Source organism: Vulpes vulpes, chromosome 15, assembly GCF_048418805.1.
Source record: "Vulpes vulpes isolate BD-2025 chromosome 15, VulVul3, whole genome shotgun sequence".
NCBI lineage: Eukaryota > Metazoa > Chordata > Mammalia > Carnivora > Canidae > Vulpes > Vulpes vulpes.
The window spans coordinates 89,758,611-89,784,399 of record NC_132794.1 but is presented as its reverse complement, the minus strand read 5'-3'; the positions used below and the strand labels follow the sequence as shown (position 1 = coordinate 89,784,399).

The 25,789-nt window shown below is 44.3% G+C and overlaps 1 protein-coding gene and 1 long non-coding RNA gene across 2 annotated transcripts; one reads left to right on the top strand and one right to left on the bottom strand.

The window, feature by feature from the left end:
* The first annotated feature begins 965 nt into the window (after positions 1 to 965).
* Positions 966 to 25,789, top strand: GOT1 (glutamic-oxaloacetic transaminase 1). The gene is made up of 9 exons (XM_072739740.1): positions 966 to 1,237; positions 9,843 to 10,024; positions 17,818 to 17,941; positions 18,412 to 18,524; positions 18,760 to 18,864; positions 20,793 to 20,943; positions 21,033 to 21,198; positions 21,940 to 22,082; positions 25,217 to 25,789. Exons 1-9 carry the CDS (start codon positions 1,120 to 1,122, stop codon positions 25,354 to 25,356), a joined length of 1,242 nt encoding a protein of 413 aa, XP_072595841.1. The 5' UTR covers positions 966 to 1,119; the 3' UTR covers positions 25,357 to 25,789.
* LOC140595709 (uncharacterized) lies at positions 9,869 to 23,493 on the bottom strand. Its single transcript, XR_011997531.1, has 2 exons — positions 23,304 to 23,493; positions 9,869 to 10,227 (listed from the first exon to the last, which is right to left on the bottom strand). It is a non-coding gene; the product is annotated as an uncharacterized lncRNA (long non-coding RNA).

Here is a 25,789-nt window from a genome sequence, read left to right as displayed (position 1 = left end):
GGCTAAAGGCTTTATATGTATTAACTCATATAATCCCCACAATAGCCCTAAGAAAACACTATTATCTCCACTTTACGGAGCAGGAACAGAGAGGTTGAGTCACTTGCCTAAACCTGCCTAAGTGAGTAAATGACAGAGCCAGAATCTAAACCTAGGTGGTCTGGCTGCAGAGCTGGGTTCTTAATCAGGGCATTTTCTGAGATGCTGATATTGCCCACAAGGTACAGCAGCACAGGACGGATTTTGACCCACTCCGGCCAAAAGCGGGCATTTATTTACTGTGCGTCTTGAAGGTCACCGGGTGGGCAGGAGGGCTGGGGAGGAGGCAGTCTGGGTACCAGCCAGCTGACGACCGCACGATCCGTGGAGTGCCCGCGAGGGAGGAAAGCTGGAGGGGGACGCGGTGCCCGGGTCCTGGAGGTGCTGGAGGTGCTGGAGGGCGCGGCTGCTTCTAAGGGGAGCGAAAATGTCACAGTCCAAGGGCGGCAGAAGGGAATTCCAGGCCACTCCCCCACTTTCAGCGGGGTGCCCCCGGCAGGCAGGCGGCAGGCAGGCGGCAGGCAGGCGGCAGGCAGGCGGCAGGCAGGCGGCCCACCCACGCCGCCTCCGGCGGAACCGCCGGCCGGGCCGGTCCAGGTCTCCCGCCGGGCCCGGGCCGCGGCCCCGCAGCCGACCTTCAGGCCGAGGACACCGGGGCTCTGGCCGCCAGCCCGGGGCAGGACGGCGCCCCCGCTCGCCGGGCCGCGGAAGGTCGAGGGGGCCGCCCCGCGCCGCCCCGCGCCGCGCCGCTCGGCTCCGGCCTCGGCCATAGGAGGCCGCTCTGCCACTCAGGCTGGCCCGGGCCGCGTCGCGGCCGGCCGGCCCGGCATTGGTTGCATCACACAGGCCTCCGATAAGATCCTCCGCGTGGATTGGCCAGCGGCATCCCCGCCCCGGGCCGTCTGCGTCAGAAGCTCGCGATTGGTGGGCCGCGTTGCCAGGGCCGGACGCAGCGAGGCCATTGGAGGCCGCGGGCCCGCCCCCCGGCGCGGTGAAGGTGAGAGTCTCCTCCAGCGCCGCGGCCGCGGGGACCGAGCGGCTCCAGACGCCGAGGGGGCCGGCCGCCCGAGCGCTCCGGCCATGGCGCCTCCGTCCGTGTTCGCCGAGGTGCCGCAGGCCCAGCCGGTGCTGGTCTTCAAGCTCACTGCCGACTTCCGGGAGGATCCGGACCCGCGCAAGGTCAACCTGGGAGTGGGAGGTAAAGATGCCGCGAGCCGGAGCAGCCGGGGGCGTGGGCGGACCCCACCCGGGCCGCGGGGGCCGGGGGCGAGGCCGAGGCCCGGCTTGGCGCCGGCTGGAGAGGGGAGCTCCGGGGAGGAGGCGACATTCACGAGCCTTTTTTCTGCTTGCCCATTTTACAGATGGGCACGTGGAGTCTGGATAAAAGGAGGCAAGGTGTGGAGTCCAGGGTCCACACACAGTACAGGGTTAACAGCCAGGACATAAACGCAGTTTTTCCAGTTCCCCATCCCGTGTTCTTCATACTACACCCTTTCGCCTGTTAATAAATGGGGAGGCCAGAGATCATAAGGAGAGGGGGGAAACCAGGAATGCTGGGAGCCTTGGCGTCCAGGTTGCTGGGGAGTGGGTGAAGGAGAACTCTAAGCTCAGGGAGCTCTGGTCTGGGTTAGTAAATATTTGATTGACTACCAGGTATCAATCAGTCCTTTACTAAGCCCTGTGGGGTAAAGACCAAGGCTTGTTTCGTCTCAAGGATTTTAAGATCAAGGTGTGATATAATAGAAATCTAAAATGCTCCTGAGACAGGCTAATACTGCCTGGGAGGATCTGGGAATCATATTCTGGCCCTCACAGCTGGGGCAGGAATGGGTAGAGATGGTTGGTGGGAAAGAGTGGAAAGGAAGTAAAGTTCACTTTTCACACATTCTTGTCTTCAGTTCTTGCTTGTATTTCTTGGACAGCTCAGAACATGGGCCTCAGTTTCCCCTTTTAGACTGGAGTGCCTCCACAAAGGTTCTAACCTTTGGTGAATTTGTTATTTCTGTCACCGTCCTGTGAACGTTTGAAGCCTCACAGTCAACCACAAAGACTAGCCAGGTTGAAGAAAATGAGTACAATGATGGTCTGTGCTAAGGAACAGATTTAGAGTAAAAAGATTAGAAATTTTGGAAAGAGACAATCGAACTATTTTGTAGTAGAGGGTGGTGAGAAGGAGGTTCAGAATCAGGCATCTAACAGTGGCTGTACATAGGACCTGTTGAAAATAAGTCTTCAGGGGCGCCTGGGTGGCTCAATGGGTTGGGTGTCTGCCTTCTGCTCAGGTTATAATTGCATGGCACTGGGACAGAGCGCCACGTCCACATCTGGCTCCCTGCTCAGTGGGGAGCCTGCTTCTCCCTCTCCCTCTGCTCACTCCCCACCCCATGCTCTCTTTTTCTCAAATAAATAAATAAAATCTAAAAAAAAAAGAAGCCTTCCCTAGGGAAGGAGTATGGGAGAGGGGTGAGAAAAAAAAGCCATTAAAAAGTATGTTTTGGTGAAACTAGGTAATGGCTAGGTGGGCATCCATTATATTATTCTTGTGACTTTTGTATATATTTGAAATTTTCCATAATAAAACATTTTTTAAAAAGTAAATACTACAAGTTTCACCCATGGAGAGTAAGTGATGTTTTTAACAGGCACATGAGTGGGAGAAGTATTGAAAGGTTGCCTTGAGTTGAATTGGAATTGGACACCATTCAACCTCTTAATTTAAATCCAATTTAAGTTTAAAATCCAATTTAAAACCCCCAAGTATTTATTTAGGGCCAGATATATATGTGTTGATGTTGACTTAACTACATCTTTTAAAAATGTTCAATTTTTTTTGGACTCAATTACCATTAAGTTATCTTACAGGGTTTTTGTGAGAATCAAACACATTTAAAGTACTCAGAATAGTATCTGGCAAATAAGTAGGGGTTATGTAAGAGTTGTTTGGGCATTTCTGTTACTATTATTGTTGCTTTTGGCATTTCTTTGGGTAGGTTGCTTAGAAGATGTTGAGTAAAACTTTTCAGCCTAAGAGCTGCAGAATGAAATCATTTCTGACATTGGTTCAGAAATAAACTGTCCGTGCAGAGAAAATGTGCCCTGCCAGCCCAGGCCAGAAGTGTAGTTTGCAGTTCGGGTGGTCACCTCACCTGAGACGGTGCCTTTTCCCAGGAACCTGTTTCCCAGGAACCCAGGAACTTCACCTCCTTCTTATGAACAAATGATTTATGCATTTAATCTTATTTGATGCTTATAACAACTCTGGAGGGTTGTTTCCGACAGAAGGAAGGCTGAAGCCCAGATAGATGAAGCAGATTGTCCCAGATCACATGGCTATTGGTGATGGAACTGTCCTCTATTTTGGGTCCTTCAGATGGTCCAGAGGCTGCCAGTGCACCCTGGTGGGAAGGACCAGGAGATCTGGGTACAGGCCAGCCCTGCAGCCCAGCAGCCCAGCAGCATGACCTTGGGAGGGCTATTTAACATCCTGGAACTCAGTCTGTTAAATGAGGAGCAGGGATGGGATGATGTCTCTCTAAAATTCTACTCGGAGGTTCACTAGCACATTACATGTAGGATAATGTAATCAACATCGGTTGGCTGAGGATTAAATGAATAATTATGTGTGAAATGTGAGATATAAGTGAAAAGTGTGGTATGAATATTTTTCTTTTTGTGATCTCTTTTGTGGATGATGGCAGGTGCTCGGATAAGCATCTGATTAGAGTAGAATAAGAGGTCTCCTTCCAGCTTCTGTATGGCGTAGCTCTAGTCGTACACATCCCCAAGGATTGGCGTAGCACTAGTCGTACACATCCCCAAGGATATCCTTTGTGAAGGAAATGTAATTAATCATCGACTTTGAGGAAGATACTTTTTTTCTCCCCATGTTAAGATAAAGCCCGGTGGAGATTATCCAGCTCAAGTTCTAGTGATGTTGGACATGTTTAAAATAAGCTGCAACTATTTATAATTTCACTACCTCATTCCTTCTTGTTGATAGTTTCTCCCAAGATATTCTTGCTGTGACCATTTCCATAATTTCTTATAGTTAAGCAAAGCAGAGCATCACATTTAAGTATGACGTGCTCTGAGCTGACCATTTTAGTGCTTCTCAGTTTGAGACAAGTCGCTTCAAGGAGGGGTGGTGGGGGGAGACATGGGGCCAGCCTCAGTACAGCATGAAGCAAGACATTTCTTCATAGACTCCAGTCTGTTCACATAAACTGAGCTTTCTTTTGTTCCAGATAAACTGCTCTTGTTTTAATATTTGTTGCGGTTTTAATATGGATTTCTAGCACTTTCCCATAAAATTGTTGGATGTATGGGCTGTATCAGGTGTTGCTGAATACTCCCAGCCCCTCTTCCCAGGACTCTAGTTAGAAAAGGGTCTTAAGAGCATGCCTGGGGCAACCTGGGTGGCTCAGCGGTTTAGCACCGCCTTCGGCCCACAGCCTGATCCGGGAGACCCAGGATCGAGTGCCACGTTGGGCTCCCTGCATGGGTCCTGCTTCTTCCTCTGCCTGTGTCTCTGCCTCGATCTCTCTCTGTGTCTCTCATGAATAAATAAATAAAATCTTAAAAAAAAAAAAAAAGTCATGCCTGTGTGCAGGGGCTCTTGGGTGGTGTGGATGAGGGAAGTGATGTTCTTTATCCTTGCTGCCACTACCTTAATCAAGACTTCATTCCACCTCTGTTCCCCTTTCCAGTTTATGTTTCATCATGTCACTCAGATGATCCTGTTAAAACGTACAGCTGTCCACATCGCCCTCTTGTTTAAATGTTTTCAGTGGTTTCCCCATTGAGACTACATCCTTTAAAAAGGATATCCTCCAAGATTCTTTGAGTCACTCCTTGCTATTGCTCCACAGATCCTATGTCTGAGCCATGAAAATGCAGATCCTCAAAAATTTCCTTTCTCCAAGCCTCTTGGGCCTTGCACAGGTGTTCCCTCAGTCTGGTGAAGGGAAGCAAAAGATACCACCCCAAAATATGCCCTAAGTTTTTAAGAAACTGCAAATACAGAGGCACCTGGATGGCTCAGTCAGTTGAGCATCTGCCTTCGGCTCAGGTCATGGTCGAGGGGTCCCTGCTCAGTGGGGAGGCTGCTTCTCTCTCCTGCTCCCCCTGCTTGTGCTTGGCTTTCTCTGTCAGATAAAAAAATAAAATCTTTTAAAAAACCCAAACTTCAAATACAGTTGAAGCTCTGAAAACCAAGTTGAGGTTACCGTTTTGTAAGAAACATTTACATTTATAGGGGAAATACCCATTAGTAGGAGTGTCTCTCGCATATGACTCTTAAGTCTCTAGGAACTTATCAGTGGAGAGGCTGGGCTTAAGTCTGCAGAATGTCACCTCCCAGAACTGACTCCCCACCCCCAACATCTTTTATCTTTAGCTGGAGGCGACAGTCAAGGTGATGGCTTTGGCCATTTTGGGGAGTTACTCAGTTTTTCTGGGTCTCTCCCATGTATGCAGGCAGTACAGGTTGTTAAATTTTTGTTTTTCTCCTTTTAACCTGTTCTGTCAATTTAATTATTTGACCGGCCAAACAACCTAGAAGGAGAACTCCCTTCTATGCTGGAATGCCCTTTCCTTGACTACCTTTAAAACTCTTACTGATTGTTCATCCTTCATTCTCTGTAAAATCTTCCCTGACTCATTACAAGAGAATTAAGAATTAAGAATATATTCTATGTTTCCTCCAGGGCAGACAGTATCTTATTTTATCTTACCCATTTCTGTGTAGCTACTTGTAGCCAGAGTCTGGTTCTTGGTTCAGTAAGTCCTTGTTAAATGAATGAGTGAATAAAAGCATGAATGAGAAACTCCTGAGTCTGACAAACAGGAATAAAAATCCCCTGGCAGAGCAGGAATCATAGTTGTTACTGCTGTTTGACCTCATTGCTCTAATTACCCAAGAGCCATCTGCTGTTCTGCTTCATTAGGGCAGTTAAACCAGGCATCAGGGATAAATCTGGAACTGAACCTGGGAGAAACTGGACGGTGAAGGAGGGCGGGGAAGCATAAGTTGGCCAATTTCTCTTTTGTCACAGTATGTACACAATGCCTCCTTGAGTCTAGTCATATTCCAGGATTTTTTTAGAGTAGAACAGAACATACAGTATAGGTAAAGAACAGTGGTACTATGGCTTTATCTTTCCTATTTTATTTATAATACATGGTTTACAAATGACATCTTATTATAAATATAATACATATGGAATGATTATGTAATATACATAACCTCCAAATACAGATGTAAAGCATAATAGAACTGGCTTTTCTATGAACACCGACATTGTACATCTAAATAGGATCTCTTCTGTGTGGTATAGTCAAAGATGTGTTTGCTCTTGCTACAAGTACCATTTCTGAAAATCAAATTTACTTCCAAAGGACAAAGATTTAGCACCATAAAGGTTATTCCAAATAATGAGACATCATGTCTAAAAATAATTCCAAAAGAAGAATTCCAAGAATATTATGAACAATGGTAGCATTGTGATCATAGATTTCATTCAGAGATAACTCTCAAAAATGGTTATGTTGCTATCTCTTTAAAAAAAAACCAGACCGGGGTCCCCTGGTGGCTCAGTTAATTAAACATCTACCTTTGGCTCAGGTCATGATCCAGAGGTCCTGGGGTCCTGGGATGGAGCCTCACATCGAGCTCCCTGTTCAGTGGTATGTCTGCCTCTCCCTGTCCCACTGTCCATCTTCCTGCTCGTGCACTTTCTCTCTTTTGCAAGCTCAAGTAAATAAGTAAAATCTTAAAAAACAAACAAAAACGGACCAAATCTCACCTGATAAAATAGGCTTTTGACTTGTTTGTAGGGAATCTGGTAGGCCAAGGTGTAGCATGTCAGTGTTGTAACAGTATTGTGAGTTATAGCCACCTACTCAGACTATGGTTGGTTAGTGGCTGTGTCAGTCTGGAGCTCTGTCCTCATTCTTATTACTAGTTTGATAATGCTTATCAGATTTGCAGATGACACATTCCTAGAGGGCAGAGTTAGTTGACAGAAGAAAGACCGCAAATCAAAATGATCTTATAAAATTTGGTTGTATACTTTTGACTGTAATTTTACATCTAGAAACTTTTTTCTAAGGGAACACTCAATGAATATGTGTAAAGACATAAGAATATCACAGTGTTTATATAATCAAATAATTGAAGGCAACACGAATAGTTAATAAGTTATGCCTGGAAAGGAATGTTGTCTAGTCACTAAAATTGTATTGTAAATGGATCATGAGCCTGAGTGGCTCAGTCAGCCTTCAACTCTTGATCTCAGCTCAGCACTTGATCTCAGGGTCATGAGTTCAAATTCCGTGTTGGGCTCCACGCTGGGCATGGAGCCTACTTAAATAAACAAACAAGTATGTAAGTAAATAAGAAAAATGCCCATTGCATTCATAATAAGAGAAATGTGAATTAAAACTACCCTGAGGTACCATTTGCATCCTCATACAAAAATTTACTCTGGATGAGGCTGTGGGAAGCAGACACTTGTACGTGGATGGTAGGAATGTTAACTGATAAAATCCCTATGGAGGCCAATTTGGATATACCTGTCAAAACTACAAATACACATACTTCTTAGCCAACTCTTCATTTTCAACCCTGCATCCTATGGATATAGTTACCTGTAAGATGACATGAATTAGGTTGTTCATTGAAATATTTTTTTGTAATAGCTAAAGACTGGAAACAACTCAAATGTCCATTAACAAGGGACTGGCAAAACAGTTACAATTTATGGTACATTCATCAGTTATTCAACTGTTAAAAAAAAAAAAAAAAAGAATGAAAAAGGGCACCTGGGTGGTTAAGCGTGCAACTCTTGATTTCAGCTTAGGTCATGATCTGATCTCAGGGTTGAGGGCTCCCTGCTCAGCCTACCATCTGCTTGAGATTCTCTCTCCCTCTGCCTCTGCTCCTCCCCAACTTGTACTCACTCACACATGCTCTCTCTCTCAAAATCTTAAAAAAAAAAAAAGAAAGTTACTCCATGCACAGATTAAAAAAAAAGATCTTTAAATAGAAAAGCAAGGAACAAAACATTGTATAGTATGCTACATGTTACCTTTTATGTAAAAAGGAGGACATAGGGCCTATATTTGCTTGTGTATGCATACGGAAATTATGGAAGGTTACAAAAGAAAATAAGAACAGCTGTTATTTATTGGAGGGTGGGATTTGGAGGGTGGGATTTGGAGGATTAGGATGGGGGGCGACATGTGAATATATCACCTAGTAGAAGAATAATTAATGACAACGAAAAATGCTCATTTTTTAAAAAGATTTATTTATTTATTTATTCATGAGAGGGAGAAGCAGAGGGAGAAGTAGGCTCCTTCTCCCAGGGAGCCAAATGCGGGACTCGATCCCTGATCCCGGAATCATGCCCTGAGGTAAAGGCAGACGCTCAACCACTGAGCCACCCAGGTGTCCCAAATGCTCATATTTAAGAGGAAAAAAAAATGTTGAAAATTTTATATACAATATGATGCATATTTTATAGAAGAACATACTCATGTAAAATAAAGCTTAGAAGGTTGTACACCAAAATGTTGATACTCTATCTCTGAGGCCTGGGATTATAATGTTTGTAACATTATAATTTATTAAATAAATAAATAAATAATAATAATTAAATAATTTATTATTTGTTCATAATGTTTATCATTTGCTTTCTGGGCTTTTAAAATTTTTCTACAGTCAACATATATTGTTCAGTAAACAATTTCAATCATCCTAAAAAGTGTTTTTTTTTTTTTTTTTAAGTCAAGGATTAATGTTGGGTTGAAATCAACAAGATAAAACAATCAGAATTACTCTTAAATTTTCAGTTTCAAAATCACTTGCAAAAGTGTGGGCCTGTTGGAGACCTAAATATTTCAGCAGAGTCAGATGACCCCTGTCAGGAATCTGCTCAAATGGTGCAAGCCACAGCAGCTGCCCTATAAAGCTATAATCCTAAGATAATCATATAGTATTAGACGGAGAAAATATCAGTGATAGGATAACTGGACTAAAAATACTTTAAGCATATAGGTGGCTTAGAAATTTGCTGTAGGCAAGACTAAATATTATGAAATGGATTACATTTAGATCAATAAAAGTGTGAAATATGAGGTAGGAGGAACAGTCAAGATGGTCAGCAGTGGTAGAGAGGAGACAAAGATGTGTGCAGATATTGGATAGGTTGTTGGGTGATTGTGTAACTATTTGCTGGAACCTTCAGCCATGGAGCCTTTGCTCGCCATTTGTCCCATTTCTGTTCTTATAGGACAAGGGGAGGAGGTCATCCTCCTCTCCACATTTTATGTTTGAAGGTCCTTAGCACTGTGAAGTAGCCCCTAGCACTCTTCTGGAAATTCCTTGGGGAGATGCAGAAGGAGGAAAACGAGGGTCCATGGCAAAACAGACCTCAGTGTGCCCCTACTATCAACATAGCAACTGGAAGGGGTTTCTCAGTGTGCAGAGCACTTTGACATGCACTCTTTTCGCCAATCAGGCTCCATGATGTCCCAGTTTTACTTCAGTGTTCTGTCTTATAGAGGTCACATACGTCAAAGCTCCAGTATCCATAAGGGTCGGAATGACATCTGTCCTGCCTGCGCCACACTTAGCCCGGTGCTTGGTTCCGAAGCAGGCAGGCAGTCTTTGACGGAGCTTTGCTTTCACTTCCCTTGCTCTTCTGTCCGATTGGAGGTAGAATGCGCCCCAGCCCCAGTGCCAACTCTTCCTCCAGTGAAGCCTGCCTCCTCCTCTTACATGACTCTCTGCTGTGTTCCAGCTTATCGCACAGACGATTGCCAGCCCTGGGTTTTGCCAGTTGTGAGGAAGGTGGAGCAGAAGATTGCCAATGACAATAGCCTAAACCACGAGTACCTGCCGATCCTTGGCCTAGCGGAGTTCCGGACCTGTGCTTCCCGCCTTGCCCTTGGGGATGACAGCCCAGCTCTCCAGGAGAAGCGGGTGAGTTTTGGGTAAGGATGCACAGTTGACCCTTGAACAATGTGGTGATTAGGGGTGTTGACCCCATGCTCAGCCGAAAATCCTTGTACCACTTTTGACTCCCGGAGAACTTAACTGCCGGTAATCTACTGGAAGCCTCATGAATAACATAAACAGTCAGTTAACACCTACTTTGTATGTTGCATGTAGTCTATATTGTATTCCTACAAAAAAGTAAGAGAAAAGAAAATGTTACTAAGAAAATCATAAGGAAGAGAAAATACATTTACAGTACTATACTGTATTAAAAAAAAATTCAGGTATATGTGGACCTGTGCACTTCAAACCTGTGTCATTCAAGGGTTGGCTGTATTTTCTTTAGAAACTGCAAAGGTAAAAAAAGATTTAAATCTTAATTTGGTTTAAAGTATTAGGTGTTACGTCTGTTGAACTGTCCACGAATAGGGGTTTTAAGTAGTGTGATCTTAGGATCTGATAGTGTACATTATGTGGCCATACACCAAGCATGGCTTCTTTGATTGTTCTGTTTTATGCAATAGGTGATCAGGTTGTGACTGCTGGGTCTGAAGTAGTCAGTGGAAATGCCAAGCCAAGGGAATTTTATGGAATGATCAAGAGGTCAGGGTATGGACCCAGATCTGCTCCTTCTTTGACCAGGGGCAAGTCATTTATCCTGACATCTCATCTACATGTTAGGAAAGAACCAGTTTGTGGTTCATGATCCCACAGGGAACAGTTGCATAGGGGAACATTTAAGGGGCCTCTGAAACTCTTGGAAAAAAAAAAAAAAGTTTGGTTTTCTTTTTTTTTTTTTTTTAAAGAGAGAGTGTGCACATAAGCAAGGTAGAGAGGGGCAGAGGGAGAGAGAGAATCCCAGGCAAGCTTCATGCCCAGCACAGAGCCCAGCACAGAGCATTGAGCCAGGGCTTAATCTCACAACCCTGTGATCATGACCTGAGCCAAAATCAAGAGTCGGATGCTTAACTGACTGGCCACTTAGGCACCCCCATCCCTGAAATTTTATGCTGAATTCTGTGTGTATGTGTATTTCTGGGGAGAAAGTTTATAGCTTTTATTTATTTTATTTTATTTATTTTATTTTATATTTTATTTTATTTTTATTTTATTTTATTTTATTTTATTATTTTATTTTATTTTTTATTTTATTTTATTTTAGGATTTTTAAGTAATCTCTACACTCATTGTGGGGCTGAAACTCAGAACCCTGAGGTCAGGAATGGCATCCTCCCCTGACTGAGCCAGCCAGGTGCCCTGCTCTTACAGGATTTTCGGGAGTCTGTGGCCCCAGAAGCTCAGGAGCCACTAGTCTAGATGCTCTGTGAAGTCCTGCCAGTTCTAGCATTCTTTAATTCTCCTAGCCTTGATCTTAGTTTCTCCCATTTAAGTGCTTCCTGGTATGTATTCTACGTAAACGAGAGACATGTGGAAAAACACATCTGGAAGCAGATACAGTGAGATGAAGGGCATATGTGGCAGGAATGGTTTTGTAGACCTTTTCAGTGTTGTAAGGATTCAGAGGACAGGGGTGGTCGTAGGGGTAGAACTGGGACATGAGCTGAACCTTGGGGAACGAGGCCAGGACTCTGTTCCCAATTCTGGCTATATATTAGTGCCACCTGGGGGTTCTACACACATACAGATGGGTGGACCCCAGTCTAGACCAGTTCAGTCAGAATCTTGGAGGTACCACCCTTACCTGCCCCTTCACTCCCAGTGCTCCCCTCTTCCCCTGTAGGTCCCTTCCCTGCGAGGGCATGATTTCAAAAGCTCAGTTGCCTGGGTGGCTCAGTTGGTTAAGTACCTGCCTTCTGCTCAGGTCATGTTCTTGGGGCCGGGATCGAACCCTGCATCATAGAGAGTCTGCTTCTCCTCCCTCTGCTCTCCCCATTGCTCATGCTCTCACTCTCTTTCTCTCTCGCATATTCTCTTGTCTCTCTCAAATAAATAAATAAAATCTTAAAAAATAAAATAAAAGCTCCCCTGTTGACTCCAAAGTCCTGCCAGCACTGGGAACCACAAAGTACAGTGGAAGGAAAAAGGAGGGGCATTTGTTTGGAGTAGTGGGAATGCAGGGACAGGAGGCAGGTGGGTCTAGGTTGAAGAGACATCTACCTGACTGGAGCTGGGAGCATGTCCAGCCTGATTTTGGCACCCTGACTAGGGGAAACCACCTGACGGCTTGAGCAGGAGAGTTACCCAGTTCAAGTGTTTGAAGAAGATAAAGCTGGCTGCAGGAGCAGGATGGAGATGGGCTTATTAAGCTTTTGCGATAGTCCTGTTAGGTGTTGTTCAATTGAAGCCAGCCGCCCTTGCTGCTCTTTTGGGCTTGTGCTGTAGTGCAAGCCTCATGTGTGGAAGGGACCGCATCTTGGAGCCATCTGGTTTATTCCCCACAGGCTGTTTCCCAGATGCCTCGATAAGCAGGCATTTGGCAGGGAGTGAAATGAGGGGCACATACGCACCATCTTTTATATCAGGAGGCAGGGAGGCTCTGGGTGAAGGTTCTGGAACTTGGGTCAGTGATTAGGCAAGTCATGAACCAGTTTTGCTGGCTGGCATCGGGACACTGAGGAGAGTCCCGATGAGTTTGAGCGTGGAGGACTTTAGCAGCTAGGGTTCTCTTGTGGGATGCCATGGATAGATTAGATGGAATTCTGTTGTTGAGAAAGAAAAACCATTTCTGTGTTGGGGACCTTCTTCCTCTGAAACTGTGCATTTCTTCTACACTTAACAACCGTCCTGGGCAGGTACTTGTCCCTTTTCCTGGTGCTCCCATTTTGATCATTTCATTCTGAAGGCTTGTGGGACCTGACCTTCCCTCCTAGCCTACTTTGTTCTCTGTTGTATTTTTGATCAGAGAACAGGTTTAGGTGGCAGTCTGTAAATATTTGAAGGCTTTTTTTTTTTTTTTTTTTCCCAGGATGGCAGGGGATGGTTTAGGATGCTCTCTTGGCATCTGTATCTCCCTAGGTCCTGGCTGGTTCTGAGCTCAGAGTCTTTTCTTTTTCCCTGGATGTCCTCACCATCCCCAAGCTGCTGTCTTAGTTCAGCCCACCATCCTCTTATTTGGATTCTTGTGATAACCTCCTGTTTCTAGTCTCCTCCCCATTCTATTAGATTTTCACAGTGCAGGGGCACCTGGGTGCTCAGTCAGGTGTTTGCCTTTGGCTCAGGTCATGATCTCAAGGTCTTGGGATCGAGCCCCCCATTGAGCTCTCTGCTCAGGAAGGAATGGGCTTCTCCCTCTCCCTCTGCTCCTTCCTACTGTTTTTTGTTCTCTCCCTCTCTCCTTCTCTTGCTCTCAAGTAAAAAAAAAAAGAAAAAGAAAAAAAGATTCTGCACAGTGCAGGTAGGATGATCTTCTGTAGCAAAAAAAAAAAAAAAAAAAAAAAAAAAAAAAAAAAAATTTGCTGATAATCATGTCACCTGCTCCCGACCTCACACACAAACACACAGTAGCCCCTCCATAATCTACAGGGCAAATCTAGACTTTGAACTGGACATGTGGTATATTTTGTAGCCAGCCTTCATCCTTTTCTAGTGACTCACAGCCTGCACTACCATTCCAGGAGCCTCTAAGTCCTGCGGGGCCTGACCAAGGGTCACTTCCATGATGAATCCTTAAGAGCCGAGTTTTCACAGGACTTAGTTCACAGTTTAGGAATAACCATACTAATGTGCTTACAATGTTGTATAATTTTGTAAGTCTGTGTCTCACACTTCCCTCAGGGCAGAGATTATGGCTTACTTATTTATCTCGTACATAATTAGTACATACTATGTCCTAGCCTGGCATTTCAGAGATTCTCAGATGTTTGAATTCACTCATTCAGTCAACAGGTGAGTGCTTACCGCTAACAGTAAGCACTGTTTTGGGGAAGCTAGAGCACAGTGGTGACTAAAAGACCCAAAATCTGCCCTGGCTTACAGATTTGTGTGGAGAAGCCAACTGCAAATGTCATAGATAAGAATATGACAGAGTATGTTAAAAGAATATAAATGTTGTTAGAAGAGGTGCATTAAGGGTGCTGAGGGTGGGAGTTGGGGTAGATGTGGTTTTCACAAGAGTGGTCATGATAGAAATAGAAATGACATTTCAACCAAAACTTTTAAAAAAGAATTATTTGAGAGAGAGAGAGCAAGGGCAGGGGCAAAGGTAGAAGGGGGAGAGAGTCTGAAGCAGACTCTGCGCTGAGTGTGGAGCCCAATGCGGGGCTTGATCTCACGACCCTGAGATCATGACCTAAGCTGAACCACGTCAGATGCTTAACCAACTGTGTCACCCAGGCGCCCCTCAGCCAAAACTTGAAGGAGATGAGGCATCAATGAATGAATGGACCAGAAAACAATTAGTAATCTTGTCTTCCCATAGATTTTTCTTCTCAAGATTTAACATTACCAGGTCCATCAACCATTTTGAGGAGCCCTGTTTTCTATACTTAACACTGCCGCTTACTGCTTTCTATTTTTAGACCTTAGGATCCAGACCATATGTCCAGGTTTCATCTTCTGCATTGTAATGCAGCTTTGGAAATTCCTGAGCTGCCGTTGGTAGGAGGACTTGTGGGTCATGTGATGCCATCCCAGTTCCTCACTTTGACTCTTGCCTCTCTGAGAGCCTCAGGGCTTTTGCTGTGGCTCATCCTTTCAACACCATCATCTTCTTCATCTGGTTTGCCCATGTTAGCACCCTGTGCCAGACACTGAACTGGTAGGGGTGCCCAGGTTTATGTGCCATGGCCTTGGCTATAAGCAGCTTCTGATCAGCTCTCCTGTTTCTTACCGTGAAGTCATCACATCAGTAAACTCTGATCTCAGACAAGTGTTCTTGAGTCCGGCAGGGATTTCTTCAGGCCATGTGGCTAAATTGAGAAAATAGATTCCCAACTGGCATCATTCACTCCATATGTTACTGGATTTTTCTTGTCCTGGACACCCCCAGTTTAGCCACCCAGGGCCAGTTGCCTGGCTCCTTTTGAACTTTACACTTGTTTTCTTCATTCCAAATGCAGGGCTTCCTTGGGCTTTAGAGCAGTTTGCCAAAATTCAATTCACAGAATGACCAAATTGATACATTATTGATTCATCCCAAATTTTTCTCTTTTAATTGCTGATACAGTTGTGTTTCGCTGAAGCCATCCAGTGTTCAATATATTTTTAGGTATTGATAATTTCTTGAGAATTCAATGTTAAGTGTCATATATCATATATATACATCATGAATGTTAAGGATCAGTTAATGTTACTGAAGTAGGTTTATTTCTTCTAAACATGTTTGCAATCCAATCTAGTCTACTGACCTTCTGACTCCTTTTAGTTAATGAATTTGTGTTTTAAAGTGGGAGAGAAATAAAAGATTATACCTGGGAATGTTTTCACTGATGTCCACATACACCTGTACATACCCATGCTAATTTAAAACCAGATTCAAGGAGAGTCTTGCTTATTTATATAGAAGCATCAACATTCCAGACTTGCTTAGGTGTTTGAAATGTGAAATAATGGATAAAGTTGACATTCAACTTCGCTGGTGACAAATCTATGAAAAAAAAATGTGCATTTAACATCACCTTGGTAGTGATTTGTATGAGGAATCCAGATAGATGACATGTGAAGGCAAGACCTTGAAAGTAATGAGAGGGGCCTGGTGCTCAGTGGGGGTCACTGTGAAGGACAGAGATGGTCAGCCTACCATGCGCTGACCGTTCTCAGCCAGTCCACTGTCCTGGCTCTCCTACAGTGCATGACTGTGCACAGCTCCTTCCCCCGAATGTCCACTTTGCTTCTGTTTCACATTTCAGACAGTATTCCTTTACAGATGCTCAGACCTCTGAATACAAACAGAACACTGGGGAGAAATAACAAATGGTGACAATTGGTATCACTGCCTTGTTCCTGGCTTAAGGAGGATGTCAGTGATTCACAGTTCATCATGAAGCTGATTTATTTGTCATGGCTGAATGAATTTTTCCTGTTATTTTCAAGAAGTATCCATTATCTCCTGTCGTACTAAGCATCAAAATCAGGAATGGCTCTGCTTTTAATCTGTTATGAAGATCATTTGGGTTTTCTCTACCTAGCAGCATGACATACTTTATTTTTTTAAGTTGGCTCCACGCATAGTATGGATCCCAGTGTAGGGCTTGAACTCATGACCCTGAGATCAAGGCCTGAGCGGAAATCTAGAGTCAGATGCTTAAATGACTGAGCCACCCAGGCGACCCAGCAGTACACACTTTATGTTACGTTTCTTTACAATCTTGAATTTGTGGGCTGTCACTTGAGCAATGGGATGTGCTTTTTTTAGTGTGCTGTTGGATTCATGCTGTTCATAAATGTTTGTTTGGAAAGTATCAATATTCATGAATGAGCTCAGTCTCCCTTTTCTCCATTTTTTTCCTCTTTGTTATCTTTCAGCTTCTGTGTTTTGTTAGTTTTAAAAAAAAAATTTAGAAGCTTTTCTTCTTTGTCTAGGAAGGGTTTTTTTTTTAACCTTTTTTATTGTGGACAAATTTCAAATATTTACAAAAATAGATAATGCAGTGTGATGAACAGATCCACGTGTCTATCACCTAGCTTCAACAATCACCCTCTGCCTTCATGCCAAAGGTGAATTATTTTACAGCAAATCCCAGACATCTAAATATATTTTAAAAATTATTTTAAAAATTTGCAAATAATGCATGAATACATTCTCCTTATTTAAAAAAAAAAATAGCTTCTAGAGTAGGACCACTATTCCCCCATCCTAGACCTCTCTTCGAGGTTGTCCCTGTTGTCAGATTGGTGTGCCCTTCCTTTTATAAAGAAAAGCCTATCTAAAGATAGACTTTCTCAGATGATCTTTTTCTTTCTTCCTCCTTTAGACGTATTGAGCAGTATTTGACATTTCTCTACGGAAAGGGTCATACCAAAGCCTACTAAGAATTATGAGAGGGCAGACTTGAAGGTGTGTAGGCCGAACAGCGTAACAGGGCAGGTGACTAGATTTCAAGCAAGAACGCCTCCTGGATTCATTTCCAGCTCTGCTGCCCACAGCTTTTCTGCCACTCGTAGCCTTTAACTTTTCTCAGACCACTTTGAATTGATTTCCTTGCGTGTGAGTTGGGGATCTAGGACTTACTTTATAGAGTTGTGTAAGGATCAAATGTGTATGAAGATCTTTTGTAAATGGGAAGACCAAGACTCTGTCTTTGCCCACGTGAGGCCATTTTGAGATGCAAGGAAGTTACGGAAAGTAATTCTCACACATCACCTTTGTTGGAACATATTTCTCCGGGTTAATAAGCCAGCTTTGTAGCGATGGGTATAGCATTGCAGATTGAGGTCACTGGCAAGCTAGAGACATTATTTCATAGGCTTCTGCTGGGAGGAATTTTGATCTTGGGATGGGTGCTGAAGGGGTGAGTTTGCCTTCCAGGTGGGCACAGTCTAATGTGGCCTGGGTATGTCCTCAACCTGTGTTCAGTAGGGAAATTCCCCTCAAGAGTCAGACTGTCAGACTTCCCAGGTGGAAGACCTGGCCTTAGTGCTCAGAGGCTGGTTACTGAGCAAAGTGCTTTACTTCTTATAGGCTCAGTTTCCTCATTCGTAAGCATGGACGAATAATAGTATCTCTGTCATGTGGTTGTGAGCTTTTGATAAGATAATACGTTTAAAGGGCATAGCACAGAGCAGGCACAGAGTAAGTGCTTGTTGTTACCATAGTTTTCCTAATAATCATCTGACTTCACCATTATCGACCAGTGACCCTGCTGCTGCTTCTCTTCCAGGTTGGAGGTGTGCAGTCTTTGGGGGGAACAGGTGCACTTCGAATCGGAGCTGAGTTCTTAGCACGATGGTACAATGGAACGAACAATAAGGACACGCCTGTCTATGTGTCCTCACCAACCTGGGGTGAGTCCTTCAGCTGTGGCAAGAGAAGAAACAGAGGAGCTGCAGGAATTAACCTCACTACTGTCACTGCTTATGCAGAAAATGTAACTCAGCGCTGGATCAACTGATACTTGGGGATGGTTTGAGCAGTGGGTGATGGCAGTACATGAGTAATCCGATGCTCCAGTTCAGATTAGGAATACTTGTTTTTAAGACTCCTGGTGGACTTGGGTTTTAGCGTATGTTGAAACTTCCCCAAGGAGGCATAAAATGTAGATACAGAGAGCCTCACCGGGGTAGAATGTAAGTGTAGCGTGACTGACTGGTTGAACTTGTTCTTGGGCGTTGCAATCTTCTAAGTTTTCACCCCTTGCCTTGATGTTGCCCATTGAATGCTGAGCCTGTGAGGGCCCTGGAGGCTGATGTGTGTCCTTTCCAGTTATGCCTCTGTGTTTGTCAAAGCGTTTAACTTTTTACTCCTCTGCTTACAGAGAATCATAATGGTGTGTTTTCCGCTGCTGGGTTTAAAGACATCCGGTCCTATCGCTATTGGGATGAAGCGAAAAGAGGACTTGATCTCCAGGGTTTCCTGAATGATCTGGAGGTGGGCGATTAGATAAAAAGTAAACAGAGCTCCATGATGTCAGGAGGAGCAGGGGCAGGTCTCTGGATCAGTTGATCAGGGAGAGTCTGAAACATTCCTACTCAAACCAAAATAGTGGTTTCTGAGTTAGCATGTAAGGAAGAAACACACTGCCCCTTGCCTAGTGTGTCACTGACTCTGACCCCCCCCAATATTCCTGCACACGTTGGGGCTGACATCACTTCCTTCCCTTCAGAATGCCCCCGAGTTCTCCATCTTTGTCCTCCATGCTTGTGCACACAACCCAACTGGGACTGACCCAACTCCGGAGCAGTGGAAGCAGATCGCCTCTGTCATGAAGGTAACTGCTCTTTCAGAGTATCTCTTGAAACATTAGCATGTATTACTGTTTTGTGTATTCAAATGCAATACCTGTTTATGGAAGAGTTTGGAAAAAGGAGAAAAGCCCAAAGAAGAAGATAAGTATGGGCCAAAAGCTACTGTTAATATATATATATTTTTTACTATTTTTGTAGATAGAGTACTGGGCCTTTCTTTTCTTTTGCTTTATTTATTTATTTATTTATTTATTTATTTATTTATTTATTTATTTATTTATTTATTTATTGGAGTTACATATGTAAATATTTTTCTTTCACAAAGATGGCATCATTTTATCTATACTGTTTTATAAGATCCTTTGTCTTTCATTTGAACTTTACACGCCATTTAAAGCTCCGTAGCACAGTTCTCATGCATGGCTATGTCACATTAGCTATTGATTAAATCAGTTGATGGACATTTAGACCTCAGGTTTCTTGTTCTTCTAAACAAATAGGTATAAGACTCCTTTTTATTATTTCTTGGGGATAACTTTCTAGATTGGAATTTCTAGCTCACATTTTATATTCTTCATTAATGTGTTTGAAGAATACTCACTGAGAAACTGTTATGTGCCAGGCACTGGGTGGGGGGTGGGTACAAGAGTAAACACAGTAGAGATGGTCCCTGCCCTCGGAGAGCATATGACCTGTCTGGGAAGACAGCCAAGTACTGTGGCTGTGCTGATGGGGTTATGTGAAGGCACGTGCCCAGACTTTGGGGAGAGAGAGAGAGAGAGAGTGTGTGAGTGTGTGTGTGCGCGCATGCGCGCGTGCGTGTGGGTGTGCACGCAAGCATGTTGGGAGGGCAGTGATGGCAGAAGAAGCCATGTTGAAACTTGAAGGATGAGGACAGGTGGGGGCTGGCAGGGAAGGAATGTTCCCTACAGAGGAAAGTGTGAGATCAAAGCCCAGGGCAGAAGTCATGGCCCATTTAAGGAACTGGAAGTAATTCTCAGTACAGACTAGAGTTCTAACGGGTTGTGAGTGACTTAGAGGTAAATGAGGGCCAGATCCTGTACTGAGGCATTGGACTTTATTTGGAGGCAGTGGGGGGAGCCACTGAAATACTTTGATGTCATGCCATGTCATGATCACAGGTATGCTGTCTTCAGACTACATAAACAGGGAGTGGATCAAAGGGAGGCAAGATTAGACAGCCAAGAGAACAGTTAGGACTGTGACATAGCCATGCATGGGAACTGTTGCCACAATCCGAATGGGAGCTGACGGGAATCTGAATGCAGTCTGTGGCAGGGGCAGACCTGAAAGGACTCTCAAGCTCCCAGGACATGGGGTGATAGGAACTGGGATGTGGTTGGATGTAGTTGGATGTGAGGGAGGAGCTGCCAGGGTAGGAGTAGAGGATGCACCCTGGCCTCTGGCTTGGACAGTCGGGGGCTCAGAAGTGGTGTCTTCTGGGAGGACGAGCCCAGTAGAAGGGGCAAGCTCGATTGTGGGAAGTTCTTTGAGTTGGTCAGAGGGGTGAGAATAGGGACTTGGCAGTCTCCTTTGTCTCGAGTGCTCAGTAGATGAGGCCCAAGGCTGTTGGGGAGCCCTGGGTGGACCAAGCTGATCAAGCTTATCACGAATTCAGAGGAAAGAATCCACCGACCTAGGACGCTACCTCCATGCCTCACAAATAAGTCTGGTTGGCAAAATGACATCGTGACACTCTAGGACAATAAACTTAAAAAAATAAAGTTTACTGAAATTATTAGATTTGTTGGTTGGCATTTAGTTGAACAGAAAGAAACAGATATAAAGCGGTGGTTGAATGCAAAAAGGGAGAGCTGGGAGAAATAGGTAGTTAGAAATCCTGTGCAGGCACCAGCTGGGAAAGGAAGGCTGGTGTCTGAGGTTGGTGTCAGAAGGATTTCCTGCCCTGACTCGCTTTCCTTCCTTGCAGCGCCGGTTTCTGTTCCCCTTCTTTGACTCAGCCTATCAGGGCTTTGCATCTGGAGACCTCGAGAAGGACGCCTGGGCTGTTCGCTATTTTGTGTCTGAAGGATTTGAGCTCTTCTGTGCTCAGTCCTTCTCCAAGAACTTTGGACTCTACAGTGAGTGCCTTCCCAGGTTCCAGCCCTGCCTTCCCCGCCCGCCCTGCGCCCCGTCAGCACCCTGAGCGGACTCTCATCCCTTCCTTTAGATGAGCGTGTGGGCAATCTGACCGTGGTTGCCAAAGATCCCGATAGCATCCTGCGGGTCCTTTCCCAGATGGAGAAGATTGTTCGAATTACTTGGTCCAACCCCCCTGCTCAGGGAGCGCGGATTGTGGCCTCTACCCTCTCTAACCCTGAGCTCTTTAAGGAATGGTAAGGGGTTCAAAGCCTGATGGGTGAGGTGTGGGGATGTAGAACAGTAGTTGTCCTATTACATTTAACTGCCTGTTCCTTTCATTTTGGCAGAGGCAGGACAAAATGACTTTAAACTGTTTGAGTCTCAGGTACTTCTGTAAAATGAAGCCAGCACCTACTCACATGAGTGTAACACAACACATGTGAGTAACATAGCACTGGGCACAGAGGAGGAAGCACTCAACGAACGGGCAGTTCTCCCCAACTCACCTACTACCTAGGCTTCCTCCCCTAAAAGTTGGGAAACAGGAAGGAATTCGTGATAGAATACAATATCCAAATGCAAGTCAGTGCGACAGTCTGGGGACTTCATTCGTATTCAATTTGCATATATTTTGCCCTATTTTGAAACAATAATTTTTATAGCTAAATCTACAGGCTACTTAATTAGGGCTGATAAAATACATGATCCTGTCTGGGTCAGTACCTAGGTGAATTATGGGTTAAAATCTGAGTGGTGTTACAGCCGGGAGATCCAAGACAAGTATTAAACTCCATCAGAAGCTCACTTACTTCCTTGGGCCTGGTAAGTGCCTCTCCGGTCTGCTCATCCACCCCATCCAGGCATCCACACATACCATAGCAGTGTCTAGTCTCGCTTTCAGCATGTAGATTAAATTCCATTTTTTTAAACCTACATGTTCTGTGAGTCATCTATCTGCCCTATCTGGATTGACATTTATATTGCTGTCCACTTAGGACAGGTAACGTGAAGACAATGGCTGACCGGATTCTGACCATGAGATCTAAACTTAGGGAACGCTTAGAAGCCCTCAAGACTCCTGGAACCTGGAACCACATCACGGAGCAAATTGGAATGTTCAGCTTCACCGGGTTGAACCGTAAGTGTCTCCCAACCACCTTGAATGCTGTTGGACACAGTCCTTCTCTCTGTGTTCTTGGGTTCCTTTAGCTGTCACCTCTTTAGTCAGCCATAACTTTGGGCCAGAACAAGTTAGGTTTTCTTACTGAAAACCTACTGACCCATCACTAGGATATTTTCATTTTTATGGGTCAGGAAATAATAGGATTTATAGCTTGGATCCTTGCTTTAGGCAAGGTCTCTTATCAATACTCAGGTACCTTTTGGCTTTTCCTTAATCCTAAGTATAATTATTATACCTGATTATTTAGGGACCTAATTTCTTAATAGGTCTTTCCTAGTCTCCAAGCATTGCCCTCAAAAAAAAGAGGTGATGAAATTATCTCTCCATTTCATAAATAGGAACTTAGATTGATAGTTGGAATTGAGAGCCAATTCAAAGTCTAGTGGGCAGTGTGTGATCTTGGTCAGCCGTCAGTCAGTAGGGCATATCAGTGACCCATTGTCCTTCTCACGATTGAAGATTCATTTATTTGATAAGTAGTTCCCGAGTACCTACTGGCCAAACCACAGGTCACATGGTGCAGATGTGACCACTTGACTGTGTGTGGAGCTTGTGTCTGAATGGCTCTGAGGACAGTTTTGTGCCTGACTTGGGTGAGTAAATGGAACACCAGAGGTGCTGGGAAGCATTGTAAACCAGGGTCATTAGGGCACCAGTGTGAAATGAGCTCAGAAAAAGCAGAAGGAAATATAAACAAGATAAGTGGTAGAGATTGTATATGGTAGACCCCTAGAAATACTTTGGGGTAAAATGAGGCTTCCCAAAAAGTGAAGGGATAGGATAGTTCAGTTGGCCATAGGTGTCCTCATGATTCTGAAATAGGGCATTAGTTCACTTAAGTAAAATCATATTTTGCAATTTTTAAAATATTAAGTGTAATAGAAATGATATTTAGTAGTAATATTCTGAAAGTTTACAAGATGGGGATTATCATCCCACAAAATATCCATATTATCCCACTCTTCAGAGTAGGAAATTAGTTTTAATATGAATTTAAAAATGGTGAGAACACACCTGTGCTTATAACATGTAAGTTCTATTTTTAGCACCTGGCACTATTTACCCTTTTTAAAAACATTTGTTTTTGTTTTTTTTTTTCCCTCCCAACATTTTATTAGGAAAAAATTTTAAAACAGAACAGGTGGAGGAATTGTACAGTGAGGCCCATATACTCACCACCCACCACCTTGGTTCTGCAGTGCTCCCTTTATGACATTTTATCCATCAGAACAGGGATTTGCAGCCTGTCGTCCATGTCATATTCTAGATCTGCGAAGCCCCTGAAATGATATTTGAAAAATTGTGTATGTGTGTATTGGCCTTTTCTAGGGAAAGAATCCATAGGTTTAGCTTCTCAGCTGTGATGCTCCCCTTACAAAAGTAGTTAAGTTTCATTTTTATTAAAACAAAAAACAAGGTTGGGGTGCCTGGCTAGCTTAGTGGTGGAGCATGCGACTCTTGATCTCAAGGTTGTGAGTTCGAGCTCCACACTGGGTGTAGAGATTACTTAATAATAAAATCTTAAAAACAAACAAAAACAGGGTTTGGAGCCCTGGAATCACAGCATCTGCCAGGGAGGCATAGGCTTTACAAACAGTGGTGTGCCTGTGGCTCTGATGGTGTCTCCTTGCAGGACTGTAATTCGTCTCCTTGCAGGACTGTAATTCACACAGTTCCAGCTGGTCAAGGTAACTTCCGAAGGTTGCTTTGTTTTGTTTGGAGGGATCCCTGGTAGCACTGAGTATGGGGTCCAGATTTTCCACTTGCATACATAGACTTGGGAGTTACATGCCTGCCTTAAAATCCCAGACCCACCACTGACTAGCTACATGATGTTGGGAAGGTCTTTTAGCTTCCCTCTACACCCTCTGTGCAATGGGAAAGATAAGGTTATTATCAAGATAAATTGAGTTAATATAAAGTACTTAGAACACAGCCTGGCACACAGTGTTTGCTCCTCTAGTTATTATGATTTTATTACCTTCTGAGTTTGGGCTGCTGTAACAAGGTACCATGGGCGAGGTGACTTAAACAACAATCATTTCCTTCTCAGGGTTCTGAAGACTGGGCAGTCTGAGATCAGGGTGCCAGCATGGTCACTTCTGGGGCAGGGGCTCTCTTGTAGCTTGCAGTTGGCTGCTTTCTTGCTGTGTCCTCAGATATTGGTTGTAAGGGAAAGAGAGAGAGAGGGACCACATGCACACACATACCATCTCTCTAGTCACTTATAAGGGCACTCTTGCCAACACAGGGGCTCTACTCTCAGGGTGTCCTCCAGACGTCATCACCTGCCAGAGGCCCCAGTTCTTCCTACCATCACATTAGAGGTTAGGGTTTCAACATAGGAATTTTGGAGGGACACAAACATTTAGTGGCAATTCATGATAATTACCCATTCCTGCTAATCAAGGGTGCTAATTATTCAGGCAGAAATCAAATAAAATTTTCTCATGGCTTTGTAATACACCAAAGATCTCTAGAGATGGTGGCATGAGGGAAGTATAGGCAGTCCCTTCCTATTCATGCGAAGCCCAGCTGCATGTGTGTAAGTGAGGGACCTGAGAATTGCTGGGTCACAGGGACCTTGGCAGTTTTTCAGCCTTTGGTTCAGGCACACAGCATTACTTCTAGCACGGGGCCTTCTACAATGAGCTGAGAAGAGGAAGCGTCAGTGGGAGTTTGCTGCTGTGTGCTCAGGGATAAGCAAATACAGGTTAAGGGGGGCGAGATAAAGGAAGCACTTCAAACCAGTTTTTCATATCAGTAGAATGTTCGTAAGTTTGAGGGTTGTTTTAATAGGGTGTCCTGGTGAATGTAACATGCAAGCTTCAGTTGAGAGGTAGTCCCAATTCAAATTCCCATTAGGAGGAGTCATGTTAAACTTCCTGGGGATTAGAAAGTTAGCTAAGTGGTTTCCAGAATCATTTGAGCATACTTCCCTATATTTTCTAATTGGACAAAATAGCTCCTTTTATTTTGCTTCTCTGTTGGGGGAAAGAAGGAACATGGCAATTGTCATGGAATCTCTGAACCTCCATCGCTGAGAGGATTCCTGCTACTCTCATTATATCGCTTTTGGTTTTCAACAGCCAAGCAGGTTGAATATCTGGTCAACGAAAAGCACATCTATCTGCTGCCAAGTGGCCGGATCAACATGTGTGGCTTGACCACTAAAAATCTAGAGTACGTGGCCACCTCCATCCATGAGGCTGTCACCAAGATCCAGTGAAGAAATACCACCCGAACCAGCACCACCAAAGCGGCCCTCTGTCATGTGTGTTCCCTGCCTGCACAAGCCTCGCTGTGTGTATCACGGAAAGAGACTACGGAGGACTAGAACGCTGCTCTGGTGAGGTGGCCTCTGTTCAAGCTGGCCCCCTATAAGAAGAACATCCCTCGTGAAGAAACGGGGGCCGGGGATCAGAGCCCCTTAGGAGGCCAGAGCAAATTAAGGTTTTTATTTAAGAATAAAAAGGACTTTGATCATGAGACCTAGATATCTTGCTCCCTCACTAGAAGCCGGAATGCTGCCTCTCTTGCTCATGTGCTTTTGTGTATTGCTTGACTCTGCACAAAATCTTGCCCCAAAGATCAAGTTGTCTGAAGAGCCAACTGTGATTGTGAGTGTTGGCTGTGTCATTAAAACTTGTCATCTCTACCCA